This window comes from Grammomys surdaster, unplaced genomic scaffold (genome assembly GCF_004785775.1).
Source record: "Grammomys surdaster isolate TR1022 unplaced genomic scaffold, NIH_TR_1.0 60, whole genome shotgun sequence".
NCBI lineage: Eukaryota > Metazoa > Chordata > Mammalia > Rodentia > Muridae > Grammomys > Grammomys surdaster.
The window spans coordinates 7,060,315-7,081,187 of NW_021604562.1; the positions used below are offsets into that span (position 1 = coordinate 7,060,315).

General features: G+C 38.1%; 1 protein-coding gene across 4 annotated transcripts in view; it reads right to left on the reverse strand.

Annotated features, from left to right (window-relative positions):
* Gria3 (glutamate ionotropic receptor AMPA type subunit 3) overlaps window positions 1-20,873 on the reverse strand; it is a 254,584-nt gene that overhangs the window by 90,932 nt on the left and 142,779 nt on the right. For all 4 annotated transcript variants that reach the window (XR_003714207.1, XM_028787867.1, XM_028788498.1 and 1 more), the window contains one exon: window positions 14,016-14,069. Coding sequence is in view for 3 of the 4 variants with exons in the window: in XM_028787867.1 (XP_028643700.1) it covers window positions 14,016-14,069 (54 nt within the window). In the remaining variant the exon portion in view is untranslated. The remainder of the gene's footprint in view (window positions 1-14,015; window positions 14,070-20,873) is intronic.

A 20,873-nucleotide genomic window follows, 5' to 3' on the forward strand; every position in this document is an offset into this window, starting at 1 on the left:
TGATAAAGAAAAATAAAAGATGAAAGGTACTTAAAATACTAAGTTTGGGGGTACGCATTCTCAATAAGGCAAGGGGAAGACTGAGTCCTGGCCCATATTCATCTATTTTTCTCAGTATTGTAAGAAGTATAACTAACCACAGTTCTTACCAAATTTACCTCTAAGAGTTGACATAAAATGGTACTAAGTTGAGAATAAGGCCACACATATCTAAAATTTTCACAAATGCAAAAACCAACATTGCCTACTTAGTGAGGAAAATCAAGAGAGTAGTTATCAGTAGTGGAACAAGGGAAGCTCAGAGAGAGGTGTAGGACTCAGCTAGATCCTGGACTAACTTCATTCAGATTCAACTTGGCAATGGGGTCACTGTTTTTCTTTCCAAACTGCTGTCTTATGTTGCGAGATATTGTCATTTCTGAGAATTGAACCAAGCCTGATTTTGCCAAACGTTTACCTATAACATTGACAAGATGACTATGAATCACTTACTAATGATGGAAAGACACATCAAGATGGAGGAAACGGAGGACCCCATTTCGCTTAAAGTTTAGGTTCTCAGCTAAAAGCAAGAGATATCTGGCTCCTGAAACTCTTTGAATAATATTCAAAATACTTTGGAAAATATCCTTTTCTGTACTATTTGATTAAATAATTTTCATTCTATAAGATGCTCACTGTCACTGGGGTGTAAGATTGGTGTGAATCAGGAGCTGGAGAGATGGCTTAGCAGTTAAGAGCACTGGCTGCTCTTCCAGAGGTCCTGAGTTCAATTCCCAGCAACCACATGGTGGCTTACAACCATCTATAATGGGATCTGACGCCCTCTTCTGATGGGTCTGAAGACGGCGACAACCACATACATAAACTAATAAGTCTTAAAAAAAAAAGATTGTTGGTAATCTATAAAAAGAAAATAAAGACAGTGATGACTAGTAGGAACACCCAGACAGCACCCACAATAAGTGAGTAGGACAATGGAAGAGTTTTAGAGGGAGGATGCAGTGGCAGGATGAGGGAAGTTAGGAGGAAGTCTGATAAAGAGCCAGGCACTGGATGATAATAACTCATAATTTCTCTTTATTCCATCATTTAAAGGAGTTTCACTTGCCCAGAATGCTTGCTAATTTTTACTGCTTAAGTTTGTCTGTCTGATCTCATTGTAAAAGATGAGTATATCAAAAGGGAGTCTCTTCTAAATCTCTGGAGGGATATTAATTTCATAGAGATGATAACAAGTCCCAAGTGAGAAAAGGAATAAATAAAAAATGGTATATATCATTAAAAAAGGAACTTATAACTGGTTTTATGGCTTACCAGTTTCTATCCTAACACGTATTCAAATATGTTGTTTTTATATTACACACTGCTAGATTGAACTGCTGACATTTGCAGTTAAAATCCCAAGCAGCAAAGAGACTTCATTGTCTGGAGAAATTTAACAAAGAAAGCATTATTAAAGAGGTGACCCAAAATTATCTACATGGGAAGAGAGTGAATCAACAGAACAATGGAATGATAAGGCAGTTTTTTTCTACTGTGATTCAAACTACTGTGCTTCTGATCATATTTTCTAGATTGCATTTTGACATGCGTGTGTGTGTGTGTGTGTGTGTACAGTGTACAAATACAGAAAATAGACTAGATTATTTGGATAATTTATACATAGCCATTAATATACGGGAGCTATAAGATGAGAAAGAACAGACAGCTATATCAGGCTCCTGTCAGCGTGCACTTCCTGGCATACTTAATAAACCCCATTGTATTTCTCAAAAAAAAAAAAAGATGAGAAAGAAGTTGTTATTGTGGCAAGGGGAGAATATCAGAGACTAAAACTTTTATTAAGGGGAGGTATAAAAAGTATTCCTTCTTGCTTTGCATTTTGTCACAACATGGTCAGGTATTTTGAGTATCCATAGATTTAACTAATGTTCATTTCTTGTGCTGACAAGATATTTGGCTAAAACTCACTGAGACCAGTGTATTTTCTCTAAAAGAAAAAATATAACAGAAACATTCACTGATTACATGGGAGATAGAAGTGAAAACAAAAACGGGGAGCTCTTGAATAGAGCAAAAAGAGGTCAGAGAACAGCATTGGCTACGAGACAGAAACTGGCTGATTCAAGGTTTATCTCTTCTCATTGGACATGATTCAAAGCCCCCCCCCCCTTTTTTTTTTTTTTTAGAAAAATCATACTCATTATATGCCACTTCAGGTCATTTAACTTTTCCACAAACTCTGGCTAATTTTCAGTTCTTGAGATGACCACCTATAGACCCAGAACTGGGAGGGAGGGAGGGACTATGTGCTAAGTTGACTGAAAAGTCCATTAATCAAATAGTACAACAGAAACAACCATACCACACCTGGAAGGTGAAAATAGTTGTGTGAAGAGTAGAGACAGAGTTTCTTCCTATAACTGCTTCATAGGTAAGGATAGGATTGGGGCAATTACTGCTGGCCTTTCTGTTTCTCTTCTAACATGTCCTAAAGCTATCTTATATCGTGAGCTACTTTACCATCAGTAGCTAGACTTTATGGGTGACATGTACAAACACAACATGCAGGTACAGAAAACTGAGATTATATGGGCAACCTTAGCAAAGAAGTCACCAAAATTACATCCAGAATATAATAGGGATTTTTTTAAAAGGGTGAAATTTATTCTAAGGTGTAGAATAATCAAAGTGGAACTGGATCTTGTTGCACTTGTCTTTTTATCAAATCCATTGGAGCTACTAATTTACTTGGTCACAAATATTCCCTGAGTTTGATTTCTCCTGATTATCTAAAGAGGTGGGACTGTTTTCCCAGTTCCACTGAAATCTCTACAAATAAAACAATGTAACAGAAAGGGCAACGATAATGAGAAGCAAGTCAGGAAGCACCAATTTATGAGGGTCGTGGCTAGAGCTAAGGAAGGTGAGAGACTAGTGCCTACCATTGGACAGCACTCAGCAGATGCCAGCTTGCCTTCTAACATGATCCAAATCATGCTGTCATTTCTGTTACACATTGCTGTATTCTGTAGTGTGGAGTATGTTCAAAGGGAAGAACTAGGTGACTACTGAATAGGAGAAGACACGTGCAGGTTCTTGGCCCTACTATGCCTTCTATCATAACTTTTCAAGCCATTTCATTCTGTGAACTGACCACTTAAAAACATGTGGGAGTATTATTCAAGTCTCACTTAAACTGCTATAAAACAATGTCCACTGAGCACCTAAAGTACATAAAGGAAAGGTTGGTAATAGACGTTAGGGCTCATGTCTCTGAGGAAGAGTTTGCAGGCTGTTGGTTCCTACTTTCACTGTGTTTAAGGCAATTCCTTTACTCTAACTTTTTGTTAGATTTTTCTTTTGGAGTTGCCAACACACCAACTTCAAAGTTTGTACATAAATGTTGTCTTATCTTGGGTTACTATTGCTGAGAAGAGACACCATGACCATGGCAACTCTTTTAAAAGAAAGCATTTAATTGGGGACTGGCTTACAGTTTCAGAGGTTTAATCCATTATTATCATGGCAGGGATCATGGCAGTAGGCAGACATTGTGCTAGAGAATTAACTAAGAGTTATATCCTAATATGTAGGCTAAGAGGGAATTACTGGGCTTGACATGGGCTTTTGAAACCTCAACACCCAGCCACAGTGACACATGTCCTCCAATGTTACATCTTTTAATCCTTTCTAAATAGTGCCACACCCTGATGACTAGACTTTCAAATATATGAGCCTATACGGACTATTCTTAGTCAAACCACAATAAATGTCAAATATCTTAAAAAAATGCCTGTAAAACTTTTTATATGATAAAAGGTTAAAAGGTTATCAAAGAGCTGAAATAGGTAAATAAAAGGGGGAAGGGAAATGGGACAAAGAAGAATGCCGGTGAAAGTCATTGGCTGAGGGTAGAATGTACCTGATTCTTAGCTGTCCACCCATCTCTACCATTTGAAAATAAGTTTAAGTTCTTTCATAAACTCCTAGATACAACGATAGTCACAAGCAGACACACCACACTACATTTTGCAGACTGTGGCCTGGCTTCCCTCAAAGCCTCAAAAAAAACATGGATTCACCTGGGTTGACCAACAAAAATTCGGTTCATGTGAAATTATACGAGTGAGTGGGCTATCAGTAGTCAGATAGTGATAGGATGCTGAGCAGCTGCAGTGAGCTGTGACTCCCAGTCAGTGACTACATTAAGGGTAAACAACTAGAACTTTTGATGGGCTATGGGAGCCAAGCTATAGTGTTGGGTGAGTTAGGCATATTAAATGCACTGCCTCCTCTGAGTGCTTTCATTGTTGCCTGTGATGACTTTGAACTCACAATCAACCTGGCTCTGTCTCCTTAGTACCTAAGATTATAAAGTCCTCACCACTGCCCTGGCTTGATCGAGGTGTAAATTTTGATTTACTGTACTTTTGATTTATGAAATCCACCAGGTCAAGGAGCATCTATATATCCAGAAGTGGCAATTCTAGGTTACATGATAGTTTTACTTTTAGATGTTTTTGAGGAAATTCCATATCACTTACCAAAGTGGCTGTGCTAATTTACATTTGTATCAATCATATTTAAGAATTATCTTTTCTCTACATCTTTACCAACATTTTCAATTAGCAACATAACAACTAAGAAAGCCCTACATCAATTTTGGCCGTATTTTCTACTAAAACGTGTGTGTCTTTTTTCTTTTCTTTTCCTCTTTCCCTAATGATTGCATGGGCTGTTGTACATTTGATGACTGCTTATGGACCTTTGTCTTCTTTATTATCCCATTCCCTTGTGTACAATAAGTGCATTTGTATAGTCACTCTGCAATGTCATTGCTAAGTTACTTCAAGGTCCCAAGTTCCCTGTTGTACTAAGTGGAATTTCTGTTAAGCCCATTTTATTATTTCACGGGGATTTTAACAATTACAACTCATGATTAGATACTCAATTACTTTTGTGGGTTTACACTAAACATCAAAATCAGTGCTACTTGCCTAATTGCCACAGCGGTATCTTTTTCTTTGGTTGTCTCAGTGAACTTTGCACAGGGAAGCGATTAGATGATATGAGGGAAAGCAAAGAGAGATAGATTGGAAGGAATCCTCCTGCTGATGCACAGGACAAGTTAAAATGTTTTCTCCTTTTCTAGTTATTAAATATCTGCGTATCTGGGTTATTTACCTCCATGACAATCGTAATATTCACTGGATACATGAGCAATAAAGACACTCATTTTGATTTGTAAGTTTGGCTAGTTTTCATCAATTGTATATCACCTTTCTATCACTGTTGTTCATATCTGAATTTGGCTGTATAAAATGAACCATGACTTTGTGCCTAAGAAGTTTATGCCAAGTACTATAAACAGTCTTTGGTGAATTCTCTAAGTCCATCATTTACAAAGCTGGTGTTGGAACAATTGGCATTGAAACACAAACTGTCTCTGACATGATTTCAACTTCCAAAGTTTCTTATGACTTTGGTAGTATTTGATCTCCATCGATTGACATTTAAGCAGATCATTTTCCTTCAGATAGTGTGGATAACTTAGAAGCTGGAAAAAAGTGCATCCAAGGTTTACTTTTCGAGCATTTGTTTTCAGGCTATTGTACAGAGATTTCTTGCACATAGAATTGTTCTTATGGTACGTTTTGTACATGGAGGAGACCAAGCACGAGGTAAGTTGGGTGTCTTTTCCTGAGTTGATAATAGATCATGGGTGAGGAGGAACGGGCAAGTGGCCTGCTAGAGGGGAGATAAAAGCTCTAGACTGTGGATCTGGAAGACTGCCAAGGACAACAATCTATCTTAGCATTTGCATGACGCCTCCTCTGTCTTTAGTGCTATTTGAATTGTTCATCAGACTGATGCTTCAACATGGAAATGCAAAGTAATTGTGGTGGCTTAAGGTAGCAGGGTCCTAATGAAAGACACAAGTCTTTTTTTTTCTGGAAAGCAAATCCTCCCTCCAGCTGTGGTGGGGGTGGGGGAAATGGGAAGAGGGCTGCACAGAGAAACCCTGTCTCAAGAAACCAAAAAAAAAAAAAAAACCTTTTCCTGATTTGTCATGTAAATGGGTCTTCCTCACTGTTTACAGCATCTCTTTGAACTCACCCCTTTACAGTGTTTTCGCTGACAGTACTGATTTTGTACATTGTAGCATTCTTTATTCTTTGTCTATCTCCAGGCCAGTTCCCATAAGCTAGGCAAGACTGTTCTCATCAATATGATTATAAGTTTCTCAAGGACATGGTCTCCTGTCTTCTTTGTAGTGAAGTGAATGCAATTTGGGGCATTCAAATGATATAGGAAAGAAAACCCAGAGACTGGTGCCTTGCCTCAGTACATAAAGGTACTTGCCACCCAGCCTGATGATCTGAATTCAGTCCCTGGAATCCTCATGATAGTCGGAAAGAACCAACTCCTACGCATTGTCCACTGACCTCTGTATGTGTACTGTTCTTATTCTACCCCCACACAGCAAAAAGGAAATAAAAATAAAAAAGAGACCATGTATATGTCTAGGGTTCTACTACCCCAGATGTGTGTGGCCTAGTGCTGGTTCATTGTTGAGTGTTATCAGTCAGCTGATAGGGGAGAGTTTAAGCTACTAAGCACATTATCAAGTTATGATATTTTCAGTCTAAGATATAATCCCATAAAACACCTGGATATCAATCTACTAAGTAGCCCTGTTTTAGAGACAACATTGAGAAGTCTGAGAGACAAGATATAATTCTACAAACTCATCTTGTTAAAACATTGGCTAGGGGGTGATCTTTTCTTGTAAATTTCAGGCAGGAAGTAGTGAAAAGATGGAGAGAGAGGGGGGAGAGAAAGAGAAAGAAGCACTTTGGAGAAAAGGGAATGAATATCTAAAATAGTCTACTTTAAGCTAATGTTTGCGGCCCGCAATAGCATAATAGGGGTTCAGATTTGAGACCAATACTCAGTCTTCTGTCTCTTGGTATTCTGCTATATTATATCTGTCTTAAGAAGAAACTGAATCCTGAGCCACTAGAGAGGCTGTGTACCCAGGGGAAGTGATTGTGTTTCCTGGCACTTGGGACCAGTGGCAGCTTTTTGCCTCAAGCCCACTTCCCTTGCCTACAAAACTAGGCTCCAACCCAATGACCTCTGTGTTTACATGCCATCTGCTGAGGGGATCACAACACGTGGCTTTGAGCATTTGAATTTTTATATAGAACATTACAATTGGGAGAACAAAGGAAGGGGAAGCAGAGAACAGAACAGGAAGACCTGGAAGGGGAAGGGAGCAGAAGGGACTAGTTGATATTGGCAAGCCAAGAAGCATGACTCAATCTCATATGTTTTCCCTTGAAACAAAGCAGGTTCTTCTCTGTTTTAGGTTAATTCCAAGATCTGGTAAGCACAGAGGTCATTTTTTCAAGCCTAAGTTGGTTGCTGCTGGACGTACTTTTGCATACTACTTTATGACTGATGATTTCTGTCTTAGTAAAATTAAAAAAAGTAGGTGTTTCTCTCCCCATTTCTTGTAACATATTATGAGTGAGGGAGATGTAGGGAGAAGAGACAGCAAGAGGGAAAAGGGGGAGGGGGAGCTACAGAAGGATGAGAGAGAGAGAGACAGAATGGATTAGGAAGTGGATGTAGTGGGATGCAATATGTGTCTTTAGATGCATTTTTGGACAGCTTTACAATGCAGAATCACAAAGTTATCCTTGTTTTAGTTTCATTGGTTATTCTTTGAGTCACCCTTTCCTTCCAGGCCCTTCAGGGAATTCCTTATAAAACTGAGGATGACTTTGAACTCCTAATCCTATCCCATCCACCTCTCAAGGCTCACATTACTTGTCTGTCATACCATGCTCAGCTTGCTGGCCCTCTTTTTTTTTTGTCTCTTAAAAGTAATTATTTTTATTTTTTTATTTTTATAGGATATTTTATTTATTGCCAATACTGATGTCATCCCTTTTCCCCATTTCCCCTCCCTAGAACCCCCTATCTTATCCCTCCTCTTCCTTTTTGCTTTTATACCATTTTAATTACATGCAACTATTAAGGTCAGTTCTAGGTTGAGGAACTAGCAATACAATAGATGCAAATAGTTAAGGAACAAGCAAGACAATAGACACAAATAGTCAAAGAACAATCAAGGCAATAAACAAAGTTTCATGAACACTCCTGTGATCACTGTTCCTAAGGGCTTATCAGGATGATCAAAATATCTGAGCCCACTTCCCTGTCCTAGCCCAGAGTCATTTTCATGTCTGAAGCCTACTTCTTTGTTCTAGCCTAATATTTAGATTCCTGCCTGAGATTACTTCTTTATTGTAGCCTAAGATTTAGATTATTACCTGAAATTACTTCTTTGTTCCAGCCTAATGTCAGATTCTTGCCTGAAGCCTACTTCCTTGTCCTTGTTTTTAAACTACTTCCCCCCTCCCCCCCCCCCAGAGACAGGGTTTCTCTGTATAGCCCTGGCTGTCCTGTAACCCACTCTGTAGACCAGGCTGGGCTGGCTCTCTTTTTATAACTGTCTTTGATCAGTCCATTCTCATAATTCTACCCTATGTGCTTCATATCTTTATATCTCTGCATATCTGTGAAGGTCAAAGGGCAACCCTTAGGAGTCTGTTTTCTCTACCACAATGGTCCTGGGGATGGAACTTAGGTTGTCAGGTTTGTTGGCAATTGCCTCCACCTATTGAACCATCTCACCAGTCCCTCTTTGCTCAAACTCTTCTGTGACCTTTTCAGAGATGACCTGTCTTGCTGAGATGCATGGGTAGACTGAGCAAGAACAACAAGTCACTTTACAAGCAGATTGTCTATATGACTTTGGGCAAGTTGAGTCTCTTTTCAGAGTTTATTTCCTGATATTTAAAAAGATTTGAGGAGGTGGCAGGCCAGAAGTCTCTATTCATAGATGTTTTAAGATGCTCAAAGAAGTCCCAAGAAAATAACGAGCACAGCAGGGGGGAGCCAGAGATCCATTAACTCCTATCCCCTTTCTCCCTTGTACAATGCTCAGCCTGATTGCCTGTCCTTGACATTCTTTACCACTGACAGCTGTCTTTACCCATCTTCACTTGCAGCATCTGTAGCTGCCTCCAACACTGGGGAACTGTCAGGTCTTCTAAGGCAGTGGTTAAACACTACAGCACTGAACATGCCCTGCTATGGCTCCTGTCTTTCCCTGGGCACCTCAAGTGCTTAGATTATTTGGTCTGATTTTTAAGGTATACTGAACATCTGCTATTGGACCATCTCAACCTGGACCTAATTTGCTTTGTATCAACTGCTTGGCCATGTTGATGAGTTCTTTGGATCCTTATCTCTGTTTAGAACTTGGCTAAGGGCACCCATGGTTCTCTCAGCCTTTGCCCATCTGGACTGATTTTAATCCTTCAGTCTGCTTTAAAAACAATAAGCCTCTGGTTTTTGCTCCCCTACCTGTGTGCTTAGCATTCACCCAGTTGCTGTGTTTATACTTTCCTTCATAGTCCACCTGGGTGACATCTAAGGAGGAAGAAGTATAGAAGTACATGTGACCTTGGAGTGTTTTAACATTTTAGTCTTAAGTATGTCACCTTTTACATTTTTCTATTTAAATCTGTATCTGAACCAAAATTGGCCTAATTTTTTTATATTGACTATACTTCTAAGACTTAAACAGCTGTTTCTGCCTTTTTCTAAAAGATGTGTGTGAAATCACAGAAGTGACAGCGTAGTTATTTGTCTAATATGTATTTAATATAAATTCAAAACCAATAAGCTCTAAAAACATTTTGCCATGTATTTTTAACATGCAAATAACCTATTTTGGGAAATAGTGATATGGTCTTTCTCCTCCATCTTGTAAATTAATAAGTGCAGAAATATGTCTAGTTAAATGAATTCTAAGTATTTAAACTTGACTCTTAACTCATAGGCTAATGCATACCACCTCCATCCTTTACATCAATCTCTAATTGTGACTTAAGATTTTGCATATAATATCTGAGCTACTATTTTTGACATATATGAAAAATTTCATGATACCTGATATGCTTTGCAATGCAATGTAAAAGGTACTGTTATAGGACCCAGCCATATGGGAAAGTGATGCTGCTTAACTGACAGGTTGCATGCACATACTAGTTACCACCGGGGACTAGAGCAGACTGAGTAACAGCACTGTTTTAGAAGAGGAAACGATTAATTATGGAACAACCTCTAGCAAGAAAAGACACTATCAATGGATATGGATATGGAATTTGTAGGAGGTTTACTTGCTTGACAGGAATGTCTGCTTCTAGCTTGATCACATCACATCTCTGGTTTGTGTTCTTGGTAGAATCTCTGTTTCTTCCAGAGATTTTTAGCAAGATGGATTTTTCTGAAACTTGTTTTTCACTTATAGTGGATACCCTGACCTGTCGAGGGCCTCTGTTGAAGCATTTATGGAATTTCCTCCTTCTCATTTTAGGACTGCCTCTAAGGAGGTTTATGTAGTAGCATATAGGTGTCTTTGGCAGATACTTGGAGCTCAGTATCAAAGAGGACACTTAGAGTATAGAAAGCTCAGGCAGGGTGAGTGTTCTTGAATTTGCATTTGTAGAAGAAAGGAGTTCTGTGCTGTTGTAACACCAAGACTGACTAGAGTTTGTTCCCCCGAGTATATACACATCCTCAGTTTGTACCCAGCTGGCTCATCCTGAAAGGCCAGATGGCTCATCTTGGAAGGAAGCTTCTTCTTAGCTCCACTTCCTTTTTTGACCATCCAAATGACTTCTAAATAGTTTTGCTTTACTCTGTATGTGTATGTCATTGCTAGAGGTGTTTGGAGTATTTTCATGCACTTTAAATTTTCTGGAGACCAGGACAGAGATGATCTCTTTCATTATTATTATCAGTTGAGTTGCAGTTCCTCTATCTACTGCTCTATTAATATAGAGTTCAGGGACTTATGGAAGCTGCGTGGTTGAGTTCAAATGAAAAGAAGGTCAGTAGAGGAAAAAGTGGCACCTCCAAGCACAATGAATGAGTTCATGTTTTCATGACTCACACTGACATGATACTACACATTACTTTCTTTTAGAAGGAACAGATTTTGCTTGTTCTTGTAGGAGGCATCTCTCTAAGGTCTCATTATCATGAATTGTGTGCTCCGGATTCAGTTTGCCATTCATTTCCAGAACACTGTAGTGATCTCTTTCCTTACTGTCTCTCTGTGTCCCTTGCACTAGCTTTCTCTTGCTCTTGGTTTGTTCTTCCTCTCCATGTCTCTGTGTCTGTCTTTGTCTATCTCTCTGCCACTTTTGATCAAACTCAAGCACTCCTGTTTTTGTGGATGTTAGCTAAACACCATGAAACTGAGCTACATTCTTACTCATTGGTCCCCCAACATGGTCTTGCTATGTAGCCTAGGATGGCCTTGTACCTTCCAACTGCTGTGCTTGCAGGAGTGCACCACCACATCAGGTAGCAATTCTCTCTTGCTGTTCCATCACTCTGCAGGCTTTTTCTTTTTCCCCCACAGGAGGAGGGATTGGTAATCAGATCTGGATCTCAACGTTGAAAGAAAAATATATTTGAAAGATTGTTATTAGGCATAATGAGGTCTAGCTGGAGTTCTGGGATAGAAAGGGTCTCCTTAGATCATCTTATGGAAGGTGAAACGATCATTGATGTGAATGAGCTCAAATCTTCTCAGGAAAAACTTGCCTCAAAGTGTCCAGTGAGCTGACCAGACTCCACCCTCAGGTGCCATCAGAATCTACCTTAGCTTTCAAGAGAAGGACATTTCTTCCTTGGCATCAAAGTGCGGCTGAAATGGCTTGCTATTTGCAGTCTTTGCAAAGTATTTCTTAGTTGTTTGATCAAGATATTCTCAGAGATACACCATAGACTGTGTTCTTCTTGACTATCTTCCTTCTTGCCCTTCTTCAGGGTATTGTATGTGTACTATGGTCTGAAATCTTCCCTTCCTACTACTGTATCTCTTCCTTGGTTTTCACAGTTATCCCTCTCGAGAAATGTCTTGCCTTTCTAATTATGTTTTAACATCTAATTCCAAGGGTCCCAATACATGGAAGAATCCCTCTATTCTAACCTCTACATCCACTGTAAGGAAACTGGGGTCTCTATGGTTACTTAAGCAAGACCAAAACATTGTAAACTCCAACTCAATATTCTTTTTCAATCTGCAGTCAACATGCATGACCATAGTTATTGTTTGCAGATGTATGAAGAAACCATGTTATATTGTTTACTTGAACATCAAACATAATTTCACTTTTGTTAAATCTGGTTTTGCTCCATGTGAGCTAATGTCTGAAAAACTTTGGTTTCGATGTCCTAAGTGATATATTTTCCTAATGTTTACTAAGGATAAAAGTTTGTATAAAGTAAATACTTGTGTGAGCACTACCTAAAGTCATCTCATACACTGTATGAGTAAATTCATGAAGCCCCATATTTTAAACACTGTGTTGTATATCTAACTGCCTTCTAGAACATAGAAGGCTGGGGGGGGATAAAATGAGAGGGCTGGAGGTAGGAAAATGAAAGAAGGAAAGCAGACTATTGGTAAGAATGAAACTGAAAAAAAAAATCAACAAAACTGTCTCAGGTACCTTGGAGGAGCATCCAGTATTTCCTACCACACTCTAGTCTAACCTCCATTGACTCAAAATATTCCTTACTCATTTGTTGTCCAAAACCCAAGTTGAGTATTTTTATATATGAACTGAGGATTGTTTTTTTTTTCTCCTAGAACAATGAATTCAGTTATCCTCAAATTGGATGTAAGACCTCCTTCACATTGAGCAGCGTATTGAAGATGCATACTACATCAGAAGTCAGTAGTGTTTGGATGCTTTCTGAGAAAGAGGCTTGAATAGCACTTCTTTTATCATTTAGAAACATTTGGAAGTAAAACAAGTCCATTAATTTTAGAAAACTAAGAGCACAATTACAATAATCATCTTCCATCGCTGCTACTATTCTTTTGGTTTAAGAGCTTTATAATGACCCTGATTTTGTTGTGCTAATGAAACAAAACTATTGCTTGAACTCCTGTGATAATTTAATAGATTCTTAGTAGTAAAGTGATAATTTCGAATCCCTCTTTCATTCCGTAGAAACAATGCACTGTAGAATCTTTACGTAAAGGGTATTTCTAATTTATAAGCCATTTTGTTAATCATGAAGCAAGTTGTCTTTTCAGAATAAAAAGATATGAGGTGACCTCGATGGAACACTATCTTCTCAGATGTCATGGACTTTAAAGGCATGGGCATTTGAATATAAAACTCCAGGTTGTATTTTGTGTAGGTAGAAAGGTATATCCTGTTGTACCTGATTTGAAGAGATTTGTTAGCCTCTGGAAGCACAAATCAAATATTGACATGCAAGTGTCCTTGGATATATTGAAAGTAATTTTCCTGTGTTCTCTCTCCCTTGGTTTACACTTCAAACCTAATTAAAATAGCTAACATCCAAATTGAATCTAAGGACAGTGAGGAAATGTGCCTGATTACTGCTAGTTTCATTGTTATGATTTGGTGTTTGAGATTCAAGCTAATATCTGCTTCTTCCCAGGAAAGCACTCTACCACTGAGCTGGTTCTTCAGTCAGTTTTGAAAAAGTTTTATTTTATTATTTTTATTTTTTATTTTGAGACAGGATGCCACTGTGTTTACCAGGATGACCTTGAGGTTGCTTGGTAGCACAGGAAAATTTTGAATTTTGACCATGCCTCGGCCTCCCAAGTAGCAGGGATTATAGGCTAGTTCCGGCACACCTGACACAAATTATCTTTTAAATAAGAAAAGAAGATAGCTTTATAGCTGAAAAAGACAATATAATAGTATACAGAGCTACCAAAGGCCAGTTTGGGTATTTACTGAATTTGTTTCTCCAAGCATCTAAAGAACACGTTAGGTGTTTCCTGGATTTCCTTTACAGTTGATTGTAGACGACATGAACTAAATGGACTATATTGCCCAGGGACACTTGAACTACTTTTTTGTTCTTACCAGGTTAGCAAGCATGTAGTGATAACCTCTTGAATGTTTCCCCAGGATCACAACCTGTAGAAAGAAGAAATGAGAAAGAAATATTGTTTATTTAAGGGCATTTTCACTTGTACAATCAGTGGGGTAGCTAGAACAAATGCTTTGAAATCATCAACAATATGATGAGAATTTAGTATACAGTAGAACCACTGCTAATTAGACTGGGTTCATTTTTGTTGTACTTCACTTGTAGTCAGATAAAACAGGAATCATTGTCAGTATCAAAGTTAAAATGTCAAAACAAGGGAATTAACAGAAAGCCATTGGAACTTCCAGGTCAGTAGCAGCATTGTCACTTAAAATAGATGGCCAAATCCAAGCTGATGATCCCTCACCCATGAACTGGATTTCTGTGTTTAGCTGTTGAGATGGAAAATGAGCTGAACTTAGCATATAAATTAGAAAATAGAATGTACTGTACAGTTTTTTTTTGTTATCTAGAAAGCTTAGGGAATAGAGCACTCAAAGAATGGGGTTAATGGGATTTTCAGGTTAACTGAGGTTACTTTTGCTTATTGAAAACTTTTCTACATGCTTGCCTTCCTTTTCTTGCCTTAATGTCCTAATGTGAAAGAAAGATATGTGGCCAACTGAATATCTTCTGATGCTGAAGACAATGAATGACCTAGGACATTCAGAAGAGTTTTCACTCTGGGGATATTTGGCAATGTCAGACAAAGTATTTGACTATTAGCATCTAGTGGATAAAGGTCAGGGTTGCCACTACATATCTTCTGATGCTTAGGACAGTCCCTACAACCATAATCATCCGGTCCTAAATGTCAGTGATAGTGAGGGTAAGAAACATTTCCTCAGAGTCATCATAATTATCATTATTTTCATCAGTAATGCTGTGATAAGTACTTGGCCTTCAGTTTACAAAGTGTCTTTTATTGTCTTTTATGTCAGTGGGCTAAATATTTTCAAACCAAAGGTACTGGCTGTTTGTTTTTCCTAAAGGCATAAGTTTATTTTCTAGTAACAAAGTATACCAAACTTTTTGATTCATTAAGCATTTTGTCAAACACCAAGGTGCTGACACTGTCCTAGAGCCAGGTGATGGGAACAAGGAAGTGAACGTATAGAGATGAAAGGAACAGCCTAATGTATATTTAAGTTTCATGTCGATGTGAAGCTAATATGATCTTTCTTTAAGTAAAACAAGGGAAACCTATGAGTAAAATGTTTGGAACAGGCCTTAGAAGGAAGTAATGCAAGCCAGAGCCTGTAGAGTTAAGCTTCATGATGAATTCCTTCTGGATACAGCTGGGTGCAGATGTCAGAGGTTTGAAAACAACTGGCAAGGCCTCAGAATTTTACACATAGCAAACTGGCAGCATATATGAAAATCTGTAATTGTTATAATTATTACAACTGCCCTTATTTTAATGTCTAAAATATGCAGGCCTTTTACTCAATGTTGTCTGTGTAAGTAATTTCTATAAAATTTTAAGTCTAATTTTACAGATGAAGAATCACAGCCCAAAGGTAGTTTAAATAAGTTTTCCAAGGCCACATAGCCAGGAAATGGTAAAGCTGGAACTAGAAGCTGGTTCTTCCTCTGGAAGGACTGGCGGTGCAATTAGATCTTCCATATATGTGGTCTCTGTATTCAAATGTTTAAACAAGCCCACATTTAAAACCCCTGAAAAATCATTTCAAATAGAACATGTGCAGACTATTTTCTTGCCTCTGTTTTCCCAAGCAATGCAGTACAAGAACTATTTGTTTAATATTTATATCATATTAGTTAATATAAGTAGTAATGTATATATTATTTAAGGTATATGGAAAGACATGAATAGCGTGCAGTTTTGTATAAGGGGCACACACATCTATCTACTTTGGTAAATACCTGAGTACTGCTTTAGAGCCAGTTCCCTTGGCATGACTGTATGACATGTTTCATTTTGCCTCCTGAGTTTGCAACTTTATGGTGGTGTTTAAATTATGGATATGTAGGAGAGATGGAATGTTATTTATTTGAAGTGATAGTGATGGGAGCCAGGGCTGTAGCATTGCAGGGAAGTACTTTACCAATCAGTCCCATCCTCAGCTCTTTTACCATGTTCGCTCTTTTCTCCTTTCAGTACAGAACTCAATAGATGATGGGAGCCATTCAGTGATTCTTTATAAAGTGAGCTTTGTGTTAGACGATTTCACCTGGCTAAAGGCTAATGCACATGCTCAGAGCATGTTTAAAGTAGATTAGGTTAAGCTAGGATTTGAGGTATGTTAAAAATATTATGACTTAATATATTTTCAATTTCCATCATTTTATTTATGGTAAATGCTGATGATTGTTCTCAACTTTTGCAGAGGAGCAAGACAAGATGTCTAAGGCATGAAGCAGAAAGGGAAGACGCCATGGAAGGTACATGTTAAGTTGGTCCATAAAAAATGGAATTGTACCTTTGAGTATCATGTTTACTTTTTTGCTAGTATAAAGACTCAAGCCATTTTGTGTGTGTGTGTGGATTTGTGTATGTGTGTGCATAAGAGAGAGCATAGAGAGTGATGTTTTCAATTAATTTAAAATATGAACCACAATTCAGACTGATTATGTATGAAGGAAAAAGAAAGGTTAATGAATGTCTTGAGGAGGTGATTTCTCATGCTGCCATGACACAAAATAAGCTGTTAGATGTCTTCTGGGATGTATTCTTCAGTGTCTGCTCATGAGAAACATCTTTGCTGGTGACATTTGTTAACTTTTGGTGGCAAGTTGGGACCATACATTTGTTGAATTTTTAATTCACTGACAACCCTCACATAATAAAACTAGAGAATTTTGAATATGTCATGAAAAATGAACAACATTCCTAAGGACACGTGACAAACTCAGAGAAAAATAAGGAAGGCTGTTTCAGTGGAGGCCAAGTTTATTGTGTTTTTTTTTTCTTTATGAGAAGGCCAGAAGGAACAAAACACAATGGTAATGGCATTAGCTGAGCCCTGAATGACAATCCAGAGGTTGGATTTGGTCATGTACTCACTGCTTGGTTGTGGACAGATCACTTAACTTTCTGAGTCTCCATTCACTTATCCACAGTTTGGCCCTAGCTCTCCTAGCAAGGTTGCTATGATCAAACCAGAGAACATCTCCAAATGTGGCTGAGATCGGAATGATGAAGTATGCCATATTACTTCCTTCTAGGGCGGGATTGTTCATAAAGACATTGCATCTTCAGCTTCAGGAAAACATGAAGCTGTTAGAGTAACTGTTTTGGTCCATGCCCAGATTGTGTGCTCAGAACAAATGGACTTATTGGAAGGTAGTTCTCTCATCGCCCTTTCTAGAGTTAGCCTTAAGTTGGAGGAGATGGGAAAGTTATCTAAAGATAGGAACATTGAGGTGTCACAGAGCTGCTGCCTTGAAGCCCGTAATTAATTCCTCATCCTTGCTTTCAGTGCCTTCTTAACTCTGATTTAACATACAGTTCTTACCAATCTTGGTTTTCCCAGTTCCTAGTAAATTAAACACTTCAAGCTAGAAGGGGTGTGTAGGGAGGCAGGGAGTGATATTTGGGAGAGGTGCTTTAGTACTAGAGGAAGTGACAGTCTGCCTTATAGGAGAAGGAAGAAACAACAGAAGAGCAGGCAACAATGTACTCCTGCACAGTATAATCAGGGATGTTTGCTGTGAGTGCCTGAGTCATCAGACAATAGCTTACTTTGATCAGAAACTTCTGATGAAAATATCAGGGCCATGTAATATGTTTCAAGGAAGGCTTCCATCAGAAATGCTCTGCAGGTTGTCAGAATGTAAGCATCTGGTGTCTGGAGATCTGCTGTGGAGCTGCTCCAATCTTACTGATGGGAGCAAATGAGGCCTCAGTGAGAAATGTGCTATATATTTTTTTCTCTTTGCCTTTCTTTTAATTTTTTTTCTGGGAAAAGCTTGTGAAAACAGGGAGGGGCTGGGAATACTGAATATAATATGGCACACCAGAGAACTGGATAGTTGTTCAGTTAATTCTCAATCTCTATTCTTTCGATCTGTTACTGATGAACGAGGCATAAACTGTAACCCCACTTACTTAATAACTCTGGTAACCAAAGAATATTGAACTTTGCTTTTATAGTAATTATAAGAGATCTTTCTGAATTAGTTTTAGAACTTCACAGATAAAAAGCTGTTTTTACACTCAGATGTGACATTTAAGGAAGAAATACCAAGTTCCCACATCCATGTTCTGCAGTCATTTTGCCTTTGTAAGATTTGCTAGAGATGATGAATGGCCTGCTAGGATGGCAGACACGATAAATGTAATAAGGCAAAATGTGTGAAGTATGGATGAAATTCATTGTTTTAGGGAAAATTATTTTTATCTTCACATACAGCATCTCAAAGAGGGGAAGTCCTCAGCTACAAATTTCTTTCACTGAACAGAGGTTTCTTTGAAGAACATCTTATATATTCTACTAACACTGGGCTATGTAGAAAGTCAGGGAATCACAGTTTATTCATTTGGGTGTAATTTTCCCTTACTAAATGGCCCCTTATCGTAACTTTTTATGAAACCATGGGCTGAGTATCTTTGAGTAGTTAAAAAGGATTTATAAGACATTCGGTTGGTTGTCTCTCAAGGAGACTCGTCCTTTCCCAATTTCATGTTTAATCTAGATATTTTCATAATTTTAGAAATTTGAAATGAAATTGTTCCACAAGACTACTTGAGAGAGGCCCACGTATCCTTTGGGAGGCAAAAGCATCTGCTTTTCTATGCTCACATTTTAGAAAAAAAAAAGTGTGTGAAGAAGTGTGTATGTTTTTCCCCCCTTAGATCCATCTGGTATGCAGATTAGGTTATTTGCAGACCTAAGTATCTCCATGTTTGGATTTTCTACATCAGTGCCAGAAAAGGATCTATGGAGAAAGATTGATCTTGCTTTGAGTACAGAACATGCCTTGATGTTCACCTTAATTTGTTTCTCTTTGATTTAAGTATCATGTAAAAGCTTGGGCAAGGGAGTCTGGGAAATAAGGTTGGATTTGTGGGGAGGATATTTGGTTGAATTCACTAGGCAGTTTTCCTTTACTGCATGGATATTTTGTCTGCAAGGAAAAAACCTATTAGAACAAATTTTCTATGTTCAAAGAAAAGATTTTTAAGGCTCACATCTGCCTTCCCTTTTCTTTTAGTTGAAAAAAAAAAGACATTGTTTTCTTATGGCACTGTATGTAATTTCAGCAGTGTGGGGAGCTGAATGCGTGGTGTGTTGCAGAAATCAGCCTGTTATCGTGCTACACCTTCCAGAAGAGATTTTCAAGCCAATCATAGGTGTTAGCCTTCTTCAGTGAAGACCCCAATGAATTTGTCTGAGTCTTAATAAACATGGCAGAAGCCAATTCCACTGGCATTATTTCCTAGGAAGTTCAATGTGCACATATTTGTTCTTTTATGCCTGAATGGCAGGGCTTTATATTGCAGTCAGTCATCTTACCTCAAGGAATGTGTTGGAATAGTGTGGTAAGAAAGAACAATGACAGATACCAAAGTCAGTCCCATGGCAGTGTGTGTTGGGGTGGGGGAGTGTTGCTGACACGGAGAGTGACTGGAGCTTTTTGTCAGCAAGACAAATGGTCATACAATAAAGAAATCTTGTCAATGCTTCCGGTGACTGTAGGGAAGCTTACGTGGAAAGAAAGGAAATGAAGAAGGCAAGAAATACAATTCTTAGATGAGAGGATTAGAGAGTAAGAACTTAACAGAGATTATCCTTTGGAGGTAGCTTTACTTCTAAGACTTTCATATTCAATTTATCATAGCTTAATGCAATATGTGGAAATCACAAGAGAGGGTCATCATGATGGCTTGGTAGATTACAAAATAAGCCTGAAGACTTCAGTTCAATCCCTGGAACCCACATTGTGGAGAGAGCACTGACTTCTGTAAGTTATCCTCTGATCTCCATATTTATATCATGGCATGTACACACACACACACACACACACACATTTTAAAATAGACTTAATTAATTTCCCCTTTTTACTTTTTAAATACAGTGTTTCACTATGTAATCATCGCTGGCCTAGGAATTGACTATGTAGTTCAGGCTGGCCTTGGCTTGTGGCAATCCTCATAGCTACACTCACAGAGACTTTTGTTTTAATATGCATAATGTATTCTAAAAGTTCAATCAAGGCTTTCTTTCTGTATATATATTTTTATGCTCACTGACATTCTGGAAAGACTGCATAGGTGATGAGTAGCAGGCATTGCAATGGGAGTGGCCTTATCATTTGAATAAAAAAAGGAGGAATATCCACTGATCTTTTGATGAAATAAGTCTAAGATATCTCACATATAAACAGGTCCTATAACAGGTCCTCTAAACTAGGAACTTCAAGAAAAGGTGTTTGGTAATATATCGTGACAATATATAAAATCATTTTATGGGAAATTGCCTTATAAGCATTAAAGGTGATGTATTTGTGTGGCTTTTTAATTCAAATTTTGCAATTTAATTATTAGCTTCATGATTGTATACAAAGTTGAAATGTAAATAGTAGGACATAATATTAGAGACCTATGTGTAGCTTGAGCTGATGAAGCTTTCAGGCAGGGACTGGAAAGAAAGCAGCTGGTATAGATACTGAGAATAGAATGGTCTCTTTTTCAGCTTCTTGGGTATGCCTCTCAATAAATTTCCATTTGTGCAGTATTTTCAGTATCTGACACCCTAATCAGTAAAAAATTTGATAGTTGAAGTGAGTGACCATGTTTATATTTTCAAATAAAAATAAACTGTCTCCCAGGAACCCTATGTGATTTTCAGGATAATTGCTTAGTTGGCAGCTTCCTTCCTCTTTTG